The following is a 15666-nucleotide window of genomic DNA, read 5'->3' as shown; positions in this document are numbered from 1 at the left end:
TAGCTGGGATTACAGGCACCTGGCATACTAATATTTTAATAATTAAAACTATTTTTAATTTCTAAAGCAATACCAGTTTGTTACAAAAATTTAACATTACTTAAAGGAAACCACTGTTACTTTGGTGTATGAGTCCTTCCCAAGACTTTTTCTATAGATATACAATTATTTCAATATATGTGTATGTGCATGTATTTACTATATATGTGCACATAGATATACACATATATTCACACCTATAATTGCTTGACAAAGACTGGATCACACTATGCAATCTTTTATGCAACTTGCATAAAAACATTTTTAATTGAACAAAAAAGAATTGCCATAACAATCTTTCCTTTTCTTTTTTAATGTGTATACAATTTTAGAGAAAGGGCTTTTTCAGTACCTCTAGAAAGAATTTTTTTCAAATATTGTTTTGTAGATTTGTAAAATTATATCCCAAGTATATAGAGTTGAAAATGAAAGTTCCCCTTCCACCTGACTACCTCATAACTCCACATTCCCCCCTTCCCAAGATACTCATAGTAAAGAGTTAGAACTCCATCCTTCTGGACTTTTTAGTGCAAACACCCAAACTGTACACACACACACACGTGTGGGTACATACATACACATACACACACGTGTGGGTACATACATACACATACACACACATGTGGGTACATACACATACACGTGTGGGTACATACATACACATACACATGTATTTCAAAAGTATCTTGTTCAGAATGTTAGAGAATATTTAATTTTGTGTTTATGAATTTATTTATGAGTTGAAAGTATATTTGAACTCATTATTTACAAGTTTATTTATTTCAAGATTTCTCGATGCTAATATGCTGGTCCACTTAGTAGCTAATTGAACAGCACAGTGGCTAAAACACAGATTTGGAGTCAGACTGCTGGGGTTCAAATCCCAGCTCTGCTGTGACACCTTGGCCCAGTTTATAATCTTCCTGTACCTGTTTCCCCTGTAAAAGGGATATCACAGGTTGGACCACATGGAAATGCATATGACTTGTATGATTCAACCTAACGACAGTAAATATCTTATAGTACTAAGAAAAGTAATATAGCCCTAGCTTAACTTCCAAACTAGATCTCTTTATCCCTAGGACTATTGGTTCTTCCATTGCACCCATGGCTTATTACACAAAAGCAGAGACAACACAGCAATGAAGCCTGAATGCACTCTGTACTACCTGTTTTGGCTAAAGCTTAACCAGCAATATGGGAAGAACCATTGTGATACTGGCCTATCTACAGTTCCTGTCGCAAAATACCCTGGTGATTAAAGTAAGACCTTTTGATTAACTGTGATAGTTAATTTTATGTGTCAACTTGGTTAGGCTATGGAGCCCATTTGTTTGGTCAAATACTAGTCTAGCTGTTGCTGTAAAGGTATTTTTTAGAGATATGATTAACACTTAAATCAGTACACTCTGAGTTGAGCAGATTACCCTCCATAGTGTGGGTGGGCCTTATCCAATTAGTTGAAGGCCTTAAGAGCAAAAAAGTAGAAGGTATTCTCCTTAAGACTGCAATAAAGAATCCCTGCCTAAGTTTCCAGCCTGGTGCCCTGCAGATTTCAGACTCAACACTGCAACTTCAACTCTTACCTCAATGTCCAGACTGCCAGTCTGCCCCAAAGTTCTGAACTTGCCAGCCTTTGCAATTGTGTGAGCCAATTTCTTAAAATCAGTCATTCTCTCTCTTTCAATGTGAGAGATTTTGCTATCAGGAAGTGGGATGCTGCTGTGACAAATACCTAAAAATGTAGAAGTGGCTTTGACATGGGGTAATGAATAGACGCTGGAAGAGTTTTTAGGTGTGTGATAGAAAACAGATTATTGGGAGAAATAAAGAAGAATCTGGTGAGAGCTCACAAAAGAAAGGAAGGCGCTATAGAGAAAGTTTCTATTGTCTTAGAAAATACATTGTCAGGAACAGAATGTTGCTAGAAATACAAATGTTAAAGATGCTTCTGGTGAGGTCTCAGACTGCAAATGAGAAATGTATTATTGGAAACTGAAGAAAGGTGATCCTTGTTATAAAGTAGCAAAGGACTTGAGTGAACTGTGTTCTGTTGGATGGAAAGCAGAATTTGTAAATGATAATTTGGATATTTGGCTGAGGAGATTTCTAAGCAAAGTGTTGAAGACACTGCTTGGTTTCTTCTTGCTGCTTATAGATGTAAGTAAAATACAAGAGGAGAGAGATAAATTGAGAGCACATTATTATTAAGCACAAGGAACCAGAACTTGAAGATTTAGAAAATTCTCAAAGTCTATTCATATTGTAAAACATGAAAGAGAACATCAACAGTGTGACTGGACAATGGTTTGCAAACAGATTAGGTATGTGACTTGTGGATCATCAACTATTTCAGCAAAAATACTGCTAGCTTGTATGAACAGGACAGAGATGGGATGAGATGAAGAAATGCGGTCAGACTTCTGGTATTTTAGGCAGGATGGCCAAAAGAACTACCTAGATGCAAACATATGTTATCCTTAAAGAGAAGAAAGAGTCCAAGGGTAGGGCAACCTTCTCAATTCCACGGGCAGGGCAACCTCTTTGGTTCATCCAGGACTAAGGGGGTGTGATTGTCACCCCACTGGGCCCAGAGAACAGAATGTGGAACCAAAGAGGATTATTCTTAAGCCTTAAAATCTAATGCAATTTCACCTTCTAGATTTTAGATTTGAGACCTGTGACCCCTTTTTTCCCTTCTAACATTCTCCCTTGTGGAATAGGAATGTCTATTGTATTCCTGTCCCACCATTACATGCTAGAAGCAGCTAAATTGTCATCTGGTTTCATAGGTTCATAGCTGGAGAGGAGTTTTGCCCCAGGATGAATTATATCCTGACTCATACCTGATTTAGATATTTAAGATGAGATTTTGAACTTAAGGGTTGATGCTGAAATAGATTTAGGACTTTCTGGGGATGGGATGGGGTGAATTTATTCTGCATGTGAGGACATGAATTTTGGGGGATGTGGTATTGTGAAATATATATTTAGTCTTAGACCCTGTTTCCTGACATATGGCTCCTAAAACTCTGGAATCTCCTAAGTGATTAGAGTGTCATTCATATGCTAATGAGACAACTGGTGGCTGGGGAATCCCTAGGTAGCTTCAGGATGTGTGCTGGTCACTGAAAAGACCAAGACATAATTAGAGGGTTGGGACTTTTAGCCCCATCCCCGACCTTTGGGGAAGGGAGGGGGGCTGAAAGTTGTGCCAATCACCAATAATCAATGGTTTAATTAATCATGCCTATGTAATGAAGCCTCCATAAAAGCCCAAAGGACTGGGTTTGGAGAACTCTGGGATAGCTGGAAGATGGCATGCCCAGAGAAGGCATGGAAGCTCCATATTTATTCCCACATGCCTTGCCTTATATGTCTCTTCTATCTGGCTGTTCACCTGTATCTTTTATAATAAATCAGTAAACTCAAATGCTATGGTTTGAAAGTCCCCTCCAAAGTTTATGTTGACATTTAATTGCCAATATGACAGTATTGGAAGGTCTTTGACAATATTGGAGGCCTTTAAGAGGTGATTAGGCCATGAGAGCTCTGCCCTCATGAGTGCCGTTATCACAGGAATGGGTTAGTTATCATGGGAGGGGGTTCCTGATGAAAAGGATGAGTTTGGTCTGATTTTCTTTGTCTCTTGTGCCTGCTGCCTTTCTGACATGTTATGATACAGCAAGACAGCCCTCACCAGACGTGGCCACTCCATCTTGGACTTCCCAGGCTCCAAAGCATGAGCCAAATAAACCTCTTTTCTTTATAAATTACCTGATCTCAAGTACTCTGTGATAGCAGAATAAAACAGATAAAACAGTTACGTGTTTCCATGAGCTCTGTGAGCCACTCTAACAAATTAACTGAACATGAGAAGGAGGTATTGGGAGCCCTGATTTTACAGCTGGTTGGTCAGAAGTACAGGTGACAATCTACAACTTGTAACTAGCATCTTAAGTGGAGGCAGTCTTGTGGGACTGAGCCCTTAACCTGCGGGATCTAATGCTATCTCCAGTAAGATAGTGTCCAGAAACTGATGGACTTACAGGACACCTAGCTAGTATCTACTGGAGAACTGGCTGGTTGCTGGTGGGGAGAACTTCCCACAAATTTTGGTGACAAGAGGTGAAGCATTCTGTATTATATTCAGTATTGAGTGACTATGTAAGAGCAGGAGAAAACATTTTTTTTTTCTTATCTCAGTGGGGAAAGAGTGCCAACTGTTATGGGTTGAATTGTATAGCCCCCAAAATTCCTGGGTTTCAGTCCTAACCCCTAGTACCTCATAATGTGACTACTATGGATTGGACTGTTTCCTTCCTAAATTCATATGTTGAAGCCCAAACCCCCAATGTGAGGGCATTTGGAGAGGATGTCTTTGGGAGATAATTGGTTTAAATGAGGTCATGAGGTGGGATCCTCATGATAGGATTTGTGCCCTTATAAGAAGAGACATTCTCTGCCATATAAGGAGACAATGAGAAGCTGGTTGCCTGCAAGCTAGGAAGAGAGCCCTCACTAGAACCCAACCATGCTGACCTCTTGATTTCAGACTTCTTTCGTCCAGAACTATGGGAAAATAATTTCTGCTGTTTAAGCCACCCTGTCATTTTGTTATGGCAGCCTGTGCTGACTAATATAGAGACCTTATTTGGGAACAATATCCTTGCACATATAATAGATAAGATGAGGTCATTAGGGTAGGCCCTAATCCAGTATGAATGGTGTCCTTATAAAAAGAGAAAACTTGTGCACAGAGACAGACATTCATAAAGGGAAAATGATGTGAAGAGACGAAGGGAGAAGATTGTCATCTACAAGTGATGGAGGCCTGGAACAGATCCCTCCCTCACAGCCTCAGAAGGAACCAACCCTGCTGACACCTTGATCTTGGACTTCCAGCCTCCAAAACTGAGATACAATAAATTTCTGTTGTTTAAGCCACCCAGTTTGTAGCATTTTGTTGCAGCATCCCTGGCAAACTAATCCAATGCCCCTGAAAAACTTTGGGTAGCCTGGTTTCCTACTGGGAAATACAGAACTTGTGAGATCCATACATGCTTGGGAAAAGAGAAATATGTTATTTTACTAAGAAATAATCTTCTGTGTTGAAGTCCTCCATTTTAATAAATGAACAATAAGTTTTGAAAATGAAAATTTGCTATGCCTACAGGATCAAAAGTCATGAATTTGCTAGCTATTCTTCTTTGCTGTATATATTTGAAAGTTTGGGTATTTATTGTTTATGCAAAATATTGTCATTTCTTTTTACTTCACTCTGTATTAAATTTAGGTTGAAACTAACACTTCCACTGAATTTGGTATTTTAGAAGAATATTCAATATGTTCCTTTTTGAAATAATGCCAGATGTTCACATTAATTTAGATATTGGCTGATATAATGTATTTTATGACAAGCAATGCAAACAACTGAATATATTAGAAAACTTAGATCTTTTAGAGTTTATGATATTAAAAAATATTTTCAGCAAGAAGCTACTGGAGATTCAAGTATTTGGTTTTCAATTACAAAATAAAGTACTTTTAAGACTATGGTAGAAACTGAAGCCGATGCTTTTAATACAATCTCCATGGCAACATGGGAAGGAGCACAGCCTGGTGGGCTGAATGAAAGCCACAAACTCTCAATTTCAGACCCTACCATTAACTTCCCACAGAAAGCCATGTTTGTATCTTGGCATTACATCTCTGCTATAAACAGAGGCACTCTGGCTTTATGCAAGAAAAGAACATTGCCTTAGTTCTATGTACTTGATATACTCATTTTATGAAATTAATATCATATTTATGTCCTGAAACAATAGATTAGTCACACTAGATTTCTAAGTTGTAGCAGGGAAATTAAATAGTAAATGGAAAATGCAAGTACTGCCTAAATTCCCCAAATTTTATATAAAGATAACATAAAAGTGATTTCATTTGAAGGATCTACTTTATTTTCAAAAATGAATTGCCATGATTTAAAAAGTTTAATTTTAAAAACAGGTATTCAGAATTTGATTGGCTACTGAGCATCCTGACACTATCATTTTGTTTACATTTTCGTATTTTCAGTAAGGAAATGTCTTCTATAGGAAATTGTATAATAACAATGCATAAGGGTTTGAACTATAGTTTAATGAATTAGTTAAGATTTTCCTGCGATGATATCTTGCTAATATAAAGATCATTTGCTAAAAACACAGCAAAAATAAGAAGTAAAAGTCTCTGAACTACAAAAATAGATAATAATAGTTAACATTTGCTTTTTATTACTTGCCAGACACCATCCTGGGCTCTTTGCAGGGATGATCACATTTAATTCTCACAATGACTTTATTAAATAGATATTATTATTATTCCCATTCTATTGATGAAAAGACTAAGCTCAGGGATGGTCAGTAAATTGCCTTAGGTGGCCTGTGGAGTTGGAATCAGGGCCTGTGTACTTCACCACTATAAGCTTCTCATAAACATGTCTATTTTATTTGTTAATTTTATTCATGTAGTAATACTTAGAACCCAATTCAATTATTTTTATTCTAATTTAAATGCAATTCCACCAAATCTGGTTATCTGATCACCTTAGAAGTAGCAAATTAGAACGATTTGGAGCAGAACTCCTGCAAGCATGAAACATTAAAATTACAGAAGATTGAAATAGGAAATGAAATATAGCAAAACAGGATTATCCAGAGCAAGAAAAAGATAAACACGGTTTTGGGATGGAGTGGGTAGAGCTATGGAAATGGGAACTACCATTTGTTGAATACCTCTTAAGTGCCAGGTGTGTGCCTTTCTCATCTGCCAAGCCTCACATGGCCCTGCCACGCAGGCTGTTGTATCCCCATTTTGAGAAGTCCCACAGCCTGCCCACGTTCTCACAACAGAAGAGCCAAGCTTGTTGGGTGCAAAGTCCATGCTCTGAACACTGCCCCATATTGCCTATCTTGCATGGATTAAGAAACGAAGGAGGGAAAGAAAATCTTGGAAAGGTTTCTATTAACATGATTACAAGCAAAATGCTTTTTGGCATATGAAAGAGGGATAATGGCTTCAGTTATATGGAAAATTTACTCACATGAAATATATTTGATGGTGATAAATGAGGTACTATAGTACTTTTTTTAACTTAAACAAATTCAAAGTTAGAAAACGTGTAAATTTAGTTTCCTAAATTTAGGAAGCCCATAAACTAAGGTTGTAGAAATGGGGAATTTTTCATTTGATGGCCTATCTTTAACTGCTATTTTTTTTTTGAGATGGAGTCTCACTCTGTCACCCAGGCTGGAGTGCAGTGGCGCGATCTCGGCTCACTGCAAGTTCCGCCTCCTGAGTTCATGCCATTCTCCTGCCTCAGCCTCCTGAGTAGCTGGGACTACAGGCACCCGCTACCACGCCTGGCTATTTTTTATATTTTTAGTAGAGACAGGGTTTTACTGTATTAGCCAGGATGGTCTCCATCGCCTGATCTCGTGACCTACCCGCCTCGGCCTCCCAAAGTGCTGGGATTACAGGCGTGAGCCACCACGCCCGACCCACTATTCTTTTTTGAAAGTAGCACTATTGGGCATGAGAATGCCACTTGGAAGGGTTAGAAATTCAGAACAGAAATGTGTGTGTGTGCGCATGCACACTCTCTCTCTCTCACACACACACACAGAGAACTCAATCGCACATTTTCAGTTAGCAACACCAACTAAGTAAAAGAGCTGGGCGCATCCCGTTATACAACACATTTTTTTTCTTGCATCCCTTATTGCCTGAAGGATACTGTGAATAGGGAAATAGCAGGAAAACATTCTCACAAAGAATGAGTTCCTCTAAATAATATATACAATAAAACTGTCCAGCACATGACCAAAAAATTAACTAATAAAGGCAAGTCCAGTTTTCTTCTGATGTTCAAAGTGAGCATCATTTCATTTAGCTGTTCCTCAGGAAGCATGTTATGCCCCTTTAAAATTGCTGACTTAATGCTTTCATGCACAGCCTCTTGCCTCCCCACCCGGCACCCCTTGCCTGAGTGTAAACCCTGGTGCCCACTTAGGCATGATTACCACTGGTGCAGCCCTGCCATTGGCGTCTCTCTCAAGGGAAAGAGCTTGGGGTAGACGATGGTAAACATAGGCTCACTACACCGATGACAGTGCCCCAGAGGGCAATGCAGCAGCTCCAGGAGACTTCTGGGTAATGAGATTGGAGACAGAAAGTTCAAATCTGGAACACAAGAGAAAATCACGCACATGAGTAAAAAATCAGACTTCCTTAAACTAGGCTTCTTAAAATATTTCTCTTTGTTACCAAATAATTTCAGTTACTTAAAAGTACTTCATGTTGAAAATTCTGTTATCTGATTGATAGACACTGAATAAAAATCTAACATCATCTGAAAATGAAAGTTTTTTTTATATTTTTGATACTAAAAGAAAACATAAATTCAATCATTTTAAGAGCCAGAAACTGGCTGGGCGCGGTGGCTCAAGCCTGTAATCCCAGCACTTTGGGAGGCCGAGACGGGCGGATCATGAGGTCAGGAGATCGAGGCCATCCTGGCTAACACGGTGAAACCCCGTTTCTACTAAAAAAATACAAAAAAACTAGCCGGGTGAGGTGGCGGGCGCCTGTAGTCCCAGCTACTCGGGAGGCTGAGGCAGGAGAATGGCGTGAACCCAGGAGGCGGAGCTTGCAGTGAGTTGAGATCCGGACACTGCACTCCAGCCTGGGCGACAGAGCGAGACTCCGTCTCAAAAAAAAAAAAAAAAAAAAAAAAGAGCCAGAAACTATCCTGAGGTAGAGGCAAGGAATAAGTGAGATAAAATATTTTTTAAGAACAAAGATCAAAAAGGGATAATTCACCCAAAGAGGATTTTTGCAAACTTTAATAAGAGTCAGAGACTTTTTGGAACTGACGACTAAAACTGACTTTCATTAAGTTCTCCCTAATCTATCAGGCATTTAGTATCAATCTTCCACCAAGGCTAAATCATATTTTTTAAAGAGAATGAAAAGGAGGAAATAAAAAAAGAATGAAAAATAATGAAATCAAGCTTTTCCTTGTCTTATTCCCATGAACTGTCATTAATAAAAACAGGGAGCTTCCTTCCCAGCTTAGTCTGAGCTACCCAAAAGAGACATTTAAAGCAAAACATCCCAGTGGCCCAAGCATTCTTGAGGACACATTTACACCAGGTTTCTACTGATGATGAACATCCAACAGAGAGAGAAATGCTCATGCTGAGGTGAAATCTAAAAATTATCAACTCATCTTTGGGAAGGAAATACGAATCATCTTTTTACCTTTTATATATGTCCAGACTCATCAATAACACTTAGAAAAATGGAATTTACTGATTGGTGAACAACTATAATTTTCTGTTTAACTTTTAAAACCAACTTAACTTTGCACTAGGCATTTCTGGAAGGTTAATGTGAGATGTTTTTGTATGGACTCTGTTTTTTAAGTAAAGATGAAACATTTCACAGTTTTAAAAACACCTGAAATGTATTTTTCGTATTAATATTGCCTAGTGCTGTCTTAAAGCATTTCAGACATACACCCACAATACCTATCAAATCTGTGCACTGCCAAATCCTTTCCAAATTTCAGCTGCCTAACTACGACAATACTGCCAACGGCTCCCAGTACTTCTACCTCCTTTAGGTCTACATATTGCTGAGATGCAAGGAGGTGGCAAGGCAAAAACCTGCTCTACTGACGTATCCAACTTTAAGGACAAGATCTTTCCAAATTTCCCCTACTGCCAGCCTTTTACTTTAACCAAATACACATTCCCAACACCAAGTTCCTTACCTGAAACCACACAGTTGAACTTTTAAGCACCGTCCTTTGCAACTGACAACCACGTTTTTTAAGAATGCTTCTCTGTCTGTAGGGGGTGCTAAAGTGATCAGTGTTGATAAAATATCAAAAGTATTTTTCTTATTAGAAAAATCCTGTTGCAAAGCAATGTGAATGTACTTAATGCCACTGAACTGTACACTTAAAGATGGATAAAATGGTTACTTTCGTGTTATGTGTATTTTACCACAATAATTTTTTTTTTAAGATGAAAGCCCAAACAGGTGCACAAAGCACAATGTTCACTAAATAACACAGAATAATAAAAAAACCAGAAGTCCCACGTACCTTTCAGCAAGCTGTGGTAGGTATGATACAGACTTCTCATGGCCAATTCCTGCAGAGGGAGGACGTGATCATGCTCCGTCCCTATGGCCTTCACCTCGGCTGGGAGGAAAACGGTTCGCTGCCCTGATGAAAAGGAAAGCAGCTTCACCTCGGAAACTTGAATGGGAGCACCACAGCTGCAGAAAGACACACATTCACAGTATTATTAGCAATAAGGAGAAGAATACGGGTGCCAATAAAATGTGTTAATCAAAATATACATTTGAAAATTCGTGAATTCTTTTAAAGTAGAATTGCCAGAATTCTTTTCAAAGTGAACAGATGCTATCCCGGGTTCCTTCATAAAACCTGGCCCAGAAATCTAAACTCATTAGTTGGAACTCAGCTAAATCATTGCTGAGGCCCAGTCACTTCCAGCAAGGAAGAACCTTAAAGGAACTTTCCTTCCTAGGCTCTACATAATTTGCTTTGAAAATTCTACTTTTCCCCATTTTATTACCCTCTCTAAGTATGTGTTTTTTTGAAACTCTCAAAATTAAAGAAAAAAAAAAGTACCTTGTTGAGTAACAGCATCTTGGTTTAATAGAATTTTTGTGCAGAAAAACTTAAACCCATAAAGCAAATAGATTTTAAATGGCAGAAGATAACTTTATTGGATCCTCCCATAAACTTGTGGGGAAAATATTCTTGGCATACTCAATAAGCCAAGTCATGCCCTATTCCCTGCAGCCACTCATAACCAGAAGGCAGAGATGTCCTCGTCCCTAATGCTGCAATGTTACCAAAACTCACAAATCCAATCTCATTCTACTTCTTGTGTGAAACCATTGGGTAACCTAAGAGCCTCAATACTTTTCTTGTGTAATGACAAATAGATGGCCAACAAACCTTGGCTCTGAAAACACAAAATAATATCACTAACCTTGACTAGATACAAGCAATGAAGCTTAGGGCACAGGACTGGAAGCCAGAAGCCCTTGATTCATTTATTTTTTTTAAATTTTCTTCGTTTGTTCCTTCCCTCCATCAGAAAACATTTCCAGAGCACTTACTATATGCTAGTCAGTTAAGATACTTAAATTAAGAAAAACGAGAATGAACCCTTCCTTTGGGAGAAATCACTACAATTGTTCTAATGTGGGGGCAAAGAAGGGTTGACTGACTCTGTCCAGGGAATTAGGGGAAATTTTAAAGATAAGTCAATATCTGACTTAATGTTCAACTCACCTGGAATAAATGGAAATGTGTAATGAGCATTCCAAGCAGAGGGAACAGCATGTGCAGCAGTACAGAAGCCTGAAAGAATATGGCTACATCTTGGTTTCAACAGTGCTGGAAACAGGGATGCAGGAAACAGGTATGGATGGGTAGGGGGAGGAGGCCAGGAATATTAGCTGAAGTTAGATGGTTTTAATTCATGGGGAAGACTGTTAGGTTTGGTTTTTTTGTTTCTTTGTTTTGTTTTGTTTTTTTACCAACTATCTGACCACAGTATGGTAGACAGGTAAGGGACTGATAAGTGGCAAAGAGGTAAAGAGAATCCAAATATAGAAGGAAACAGAAATGGGGAAGTCTTTAGGGTCTTGAAAATGAGAGCTTGAGATAAACAGAAGAGGTATGGAGTATCATTATGGGTAAGAAGCCAGTGGCTTTCTCTGTTAGTTCCCAAAGCAAATAATTCTGAAATGTGACTTTGTGTCACATAATCTTTTATACTAATCAAGATAGATTTAGAGAATTCCTTTTGTAATATTCCATACTATGGATGAACCACAGTTTATTAATTTATTTATTATGTTTATCCTGACTTCAATGTTTTCCCTCCTACTACACATACATCACCACAATAAATCTTACATACATTCCAATGCACAGATGTTTTTATTATAGTAAAATTCCCAAACTGAGACCACTGGCTATGAAAAATGAACATTTTAAATGCCTGAGATCTTTCCAAAATGATTGTTAAGAAAGTATCCATTTCCTCACACCATCATCAGAAATGGATATTATCAGTCATTTCAGTTTTTGCTAGGCTGATTAATGGAAATGTCTCCTTGGTTACTAATGAGTTTGATCACCTTTTGTTAGGTTTGCTGGCCACTTGTATTTTTTCTTCTGTAAACTGTCCATGTCCATCCCTTACCTAATTTTCTGTTGAATTAAAATATAACAATTTGTAGGAACTTCCATATTGGTGATAACAATCCTTTGTCATATACACTGAAATATTTATCAATAAAAATGTTTTTGTCTTTTAACTTTGCATATGGTTCCCTTTGTCAGCAGTCATTCTTTTCTGATGTGAAATCTATCCACTTCTTTTCTTCACAGTATCTACATTTTTCTGAATTTCTTAAGAGGGTTACCCTAATTTGAAGACTGTGCATATATTATCCTAAAGTTTCTTCCAGTATGTTTATTGTATTTTTAGGTGTAGAATTTTTTTTTTTTTTTTTTTTTTTTTTTTTTTTTTTAAGACGGAGTCTTGCTCTGTCACCTAGGCTGGAGTACAGTCCGCGATCTCAACTCATTGTAACCTCTGCCTCCCAGGTTCAAGTGATTCTTCTGCCTCAGCCTCCCGAGTAGCTAGGATTACAGGGACCCGCCACCACATCTGGTTAATGTTTGTATTTTTAGTAGAGACGGGGTTTCACCATGTTGGCCAGGCTGGTCTTGAACTTCTGACCTCAAGTGGTAGGCCCGCCTCAGCCTCCTAAAGTGCTGGGATTACAAGTGTGAACCACTACACCTGGCCTTTACATGTAGATGTTTTATCTATTTGTCTTACTTGGTTATATAATATAAAATAGGACATTGGGAAAAATAATTGGGGTAGCATTATTAAACAACACTATCATTTACCTCTGAATCGCACTGTTCTCTTTATTCTATTAAGTTCCCATATACCCTGGCATTGCTTTCTGGAGTCTTTAGTCTGTTTCAGTGATACATTAATTTAATTCTGTGTCAGTTCTATATTGTTTTGATTACAATACTTTATAGAAGATTCTATCATTTGACAAGTCTGTCCTAACTATTATTGTTCAATTTTTTTTCTTGCAATTCTCAGTTACCATTCAATTTGAACTTTACAATTATTTTATCTCTATTTCCCTAAAGCCTTCCAGAGATTTGGATTAGAATTAACATCGATTTCCATGTTAAGAGAGGTAATTTGATAATGAATTTCCTTATCTGAAAACATGGTGTGTCTGTACTATCCACCTAGTGCTTTATATCCTATCCTTTAATAAAAATTTCACAAGTTTCTTCATACAGATTCTGTTCCTTTCTTGTGATATTTATTACTGGATATTTAAATGTGTGGTACAAATATAAATGACATTTTCTCCCTAACTTTGATTTCTAATTTATGAAGACATAAAAGCTGCTGATCTTTGTATGCTATCTTATATTTAGCCACCTTACTAAATTCTTTTATGTGTCTGAAAGATTTTTTTGGTAGCATATCTTGAGTTTTCTAGATAGGTGATATTCAAGCATATCACCTATAAAGACCTTTCTGGTTCTTTTTTCCCAGTATTTATAATGTCTATTTCCTTTTTATCCATCTTATTGCATTAGACAGATGGTAGTGGTGACAGTGGGCCCTCACTCCTCTCCTATTCCTGATTTTAATGGCCATAGTTTGAATACATCAACATTTAATATAAAAATTATTATATATGGCTACAGAATTCATCTAAAGTTTTTCTTAACATACCAATATAGTAATGTTTGTTTTTCTTTAATATAATGTTGAATAAATTATTGATATTTTAAGGTAAACTTTAAAATATTTAAAACATTATTTAAACATATCATCATATAGAAAAGTACAGAAATCACAGTTGCTCTGTGATTTTCACAAGATGAACACACTAATCACCAAGGTTAAGAACAAGAACCTCAGAAGACCACCTTGGGTCCCCCTGCTAAGCAAAACCCATACCCCAAAGGGAACCACTATTCCAAATTCTAACACTATAGTCTGGTTTGGCCTGTTTGAACAGCATGAAGGTTGCTGTGCCTGGTTTCTTTTGTCAACATTATACTTCTGGAATTCATCCATGTTGCTTTGTGTACTGTAGTTTATTCATTTTCATTGCTGTGTAGTAATGATGGACATTTGGGCTGTTTGTAGTGTGGAGCTACTACAAATCCTGTCTCCATAAAAATTGTGTATTTGGTACATATGAGCATATACATTTGTGAGGAACACACTTAAGATCAAAACTGGGCCTCTTATAGTGAGGAGAGACAGACATTAATATATAATAGACTGAGAGGGGAGTGAGAGCTGTATGACTTTTGATAGTACCCAAATAATGACCTTTTCTCCTTCAGAAACTATGCTGTGTCATCTACATGTGCATTCTTGTGGGAAGTGCTACAGATTTATCCTTCTCCTTTTTAGCAAAAAAGTTTTTCTTCAGCTTAAAAGTAAAAGGAAAGGGGAGAAGTGGATATGGAGATGGAAAGAAACTATGTCACCTAGAAAGAATAAACCTTGGCTTGGACAAAGAAAGAGTCTGTCATCTTGGCAGAGCTACTTAAGGCTAAGTTTTGTTCTGAGAATGTATTTATATAATTCTGAGTTGACTTTTTTCTTCAGCACTTATAAAATATAGTTGTATTGTTTTCTGGACTTCAAAGTTTCTGATGAGAAGTTAACAATCTTTTTGAATTACTCCTTTGTATGTAATGTTATTTCTCGGGTTGCTTTCAAAATTTTCTTTTTATCTTTTGTTTTCATCAGCTTTGCCTATGCATGGTTTTCTTTGAATTTATACTGCTTAGGATTTGCTACACTTCTTGAAAATGTAAATTTGTTTTTCATCAAATTTGGGAAATTTTTAAACATTATTTCTTCAAACATGTTTGTTACTGATGTTACCTATTCTCTCCCTATTTTCCTTCTAGGATGCCAATTATACATGCACAAGACTCTTTTATATTGGCTGGCAAGTCCCTGATGCTGTGTTCATTTTTGTTTTCAATGTCTTTTCTATGTGTCCTTCAGATGGGATCAATTCTACTGATCTATCTCTAGTTCAGTGACATTTTCTCTGTTCCAACCATTCTGCCATGAAGTCCATTAAGTTAATTTTTTACTTCAGACACTGTTTTCAATTCTAGATTTTCCTTTTTTTTAGTCTCGATTTTTCTGGCCTTTTCATTCATTAATCATTGAGAATAACTGTAACAGTTGCTTTGAAATCTCTGTGTGTCACTTCAACAATTTGGGTCATCTAAAGTTGGAATCTCTGCTGGTCACCTTTCCTCTTGAGAATGGGTCACATTTTCCTGATTCTTTACATGTCTTGTAATTTTGGAATGTTTCCTAGATACTGTGAAAGTTATATTGTAGAGACCCTGGGTTCTCTTATATTCTGTTAACACTTAAAAGTAATTAATATTTTTGTTTTAACAACAATTAACTTCATGGGTGTCAAACTGCAAACTCGGTC

The 15666-nt window shown here is 37.3% G+C and overlaps 1 protein-coding gene across 4 annotated transcripts in view; it reads right to left on the bottom strand.

Annotated features, from left to right (window-relative positions):
• LRRC28 (leucine rich repeat containing 28) overlaps nt 1-15666 on the bottom strand; it is a 135676-nt gene that overhangs the window by 9373 nt on the left and 110637 nt on the right. For 3 of the 4 annotated variants that reach the window (XM_025391228.1, XM_025391231.1, XM_025391229.1), the window contains 2 exons: nt 10193-10368; nt 8103-8262 (listed from right to left, as the gene is read on the bottom strand). In XM_025391228.1, the coding sequence (XP_025247013.1) occupies nt 8103-8262; nt 10193-10368 (336 nt within the window). The remainder of the gene's footprint in view (nt 1-8102; nt 8263-10192; nt 10369-15666) is intronic. The other variant, XM_025391230.1, reaches the window with a different exon arrangement.

Source organism: Theropithecus gelada, chromosome 7b (genome assembly GCF_003255815.1).
Source record: "Theropithecus gelada isolate Dixy chromosome 7b, Tgel_1.0, whole genome shotgun sequence".
Taxonomy (NCBI): domain Eukaryota; kingdom Metazoa; phylum Chordata; class Mammalia; order Primates; family Cercopithecidae; genus Theropithecus; species Theropithecus gelada.
This window is presented reverse-complemented; position numbering and strand designations above follow the sequence as displayed.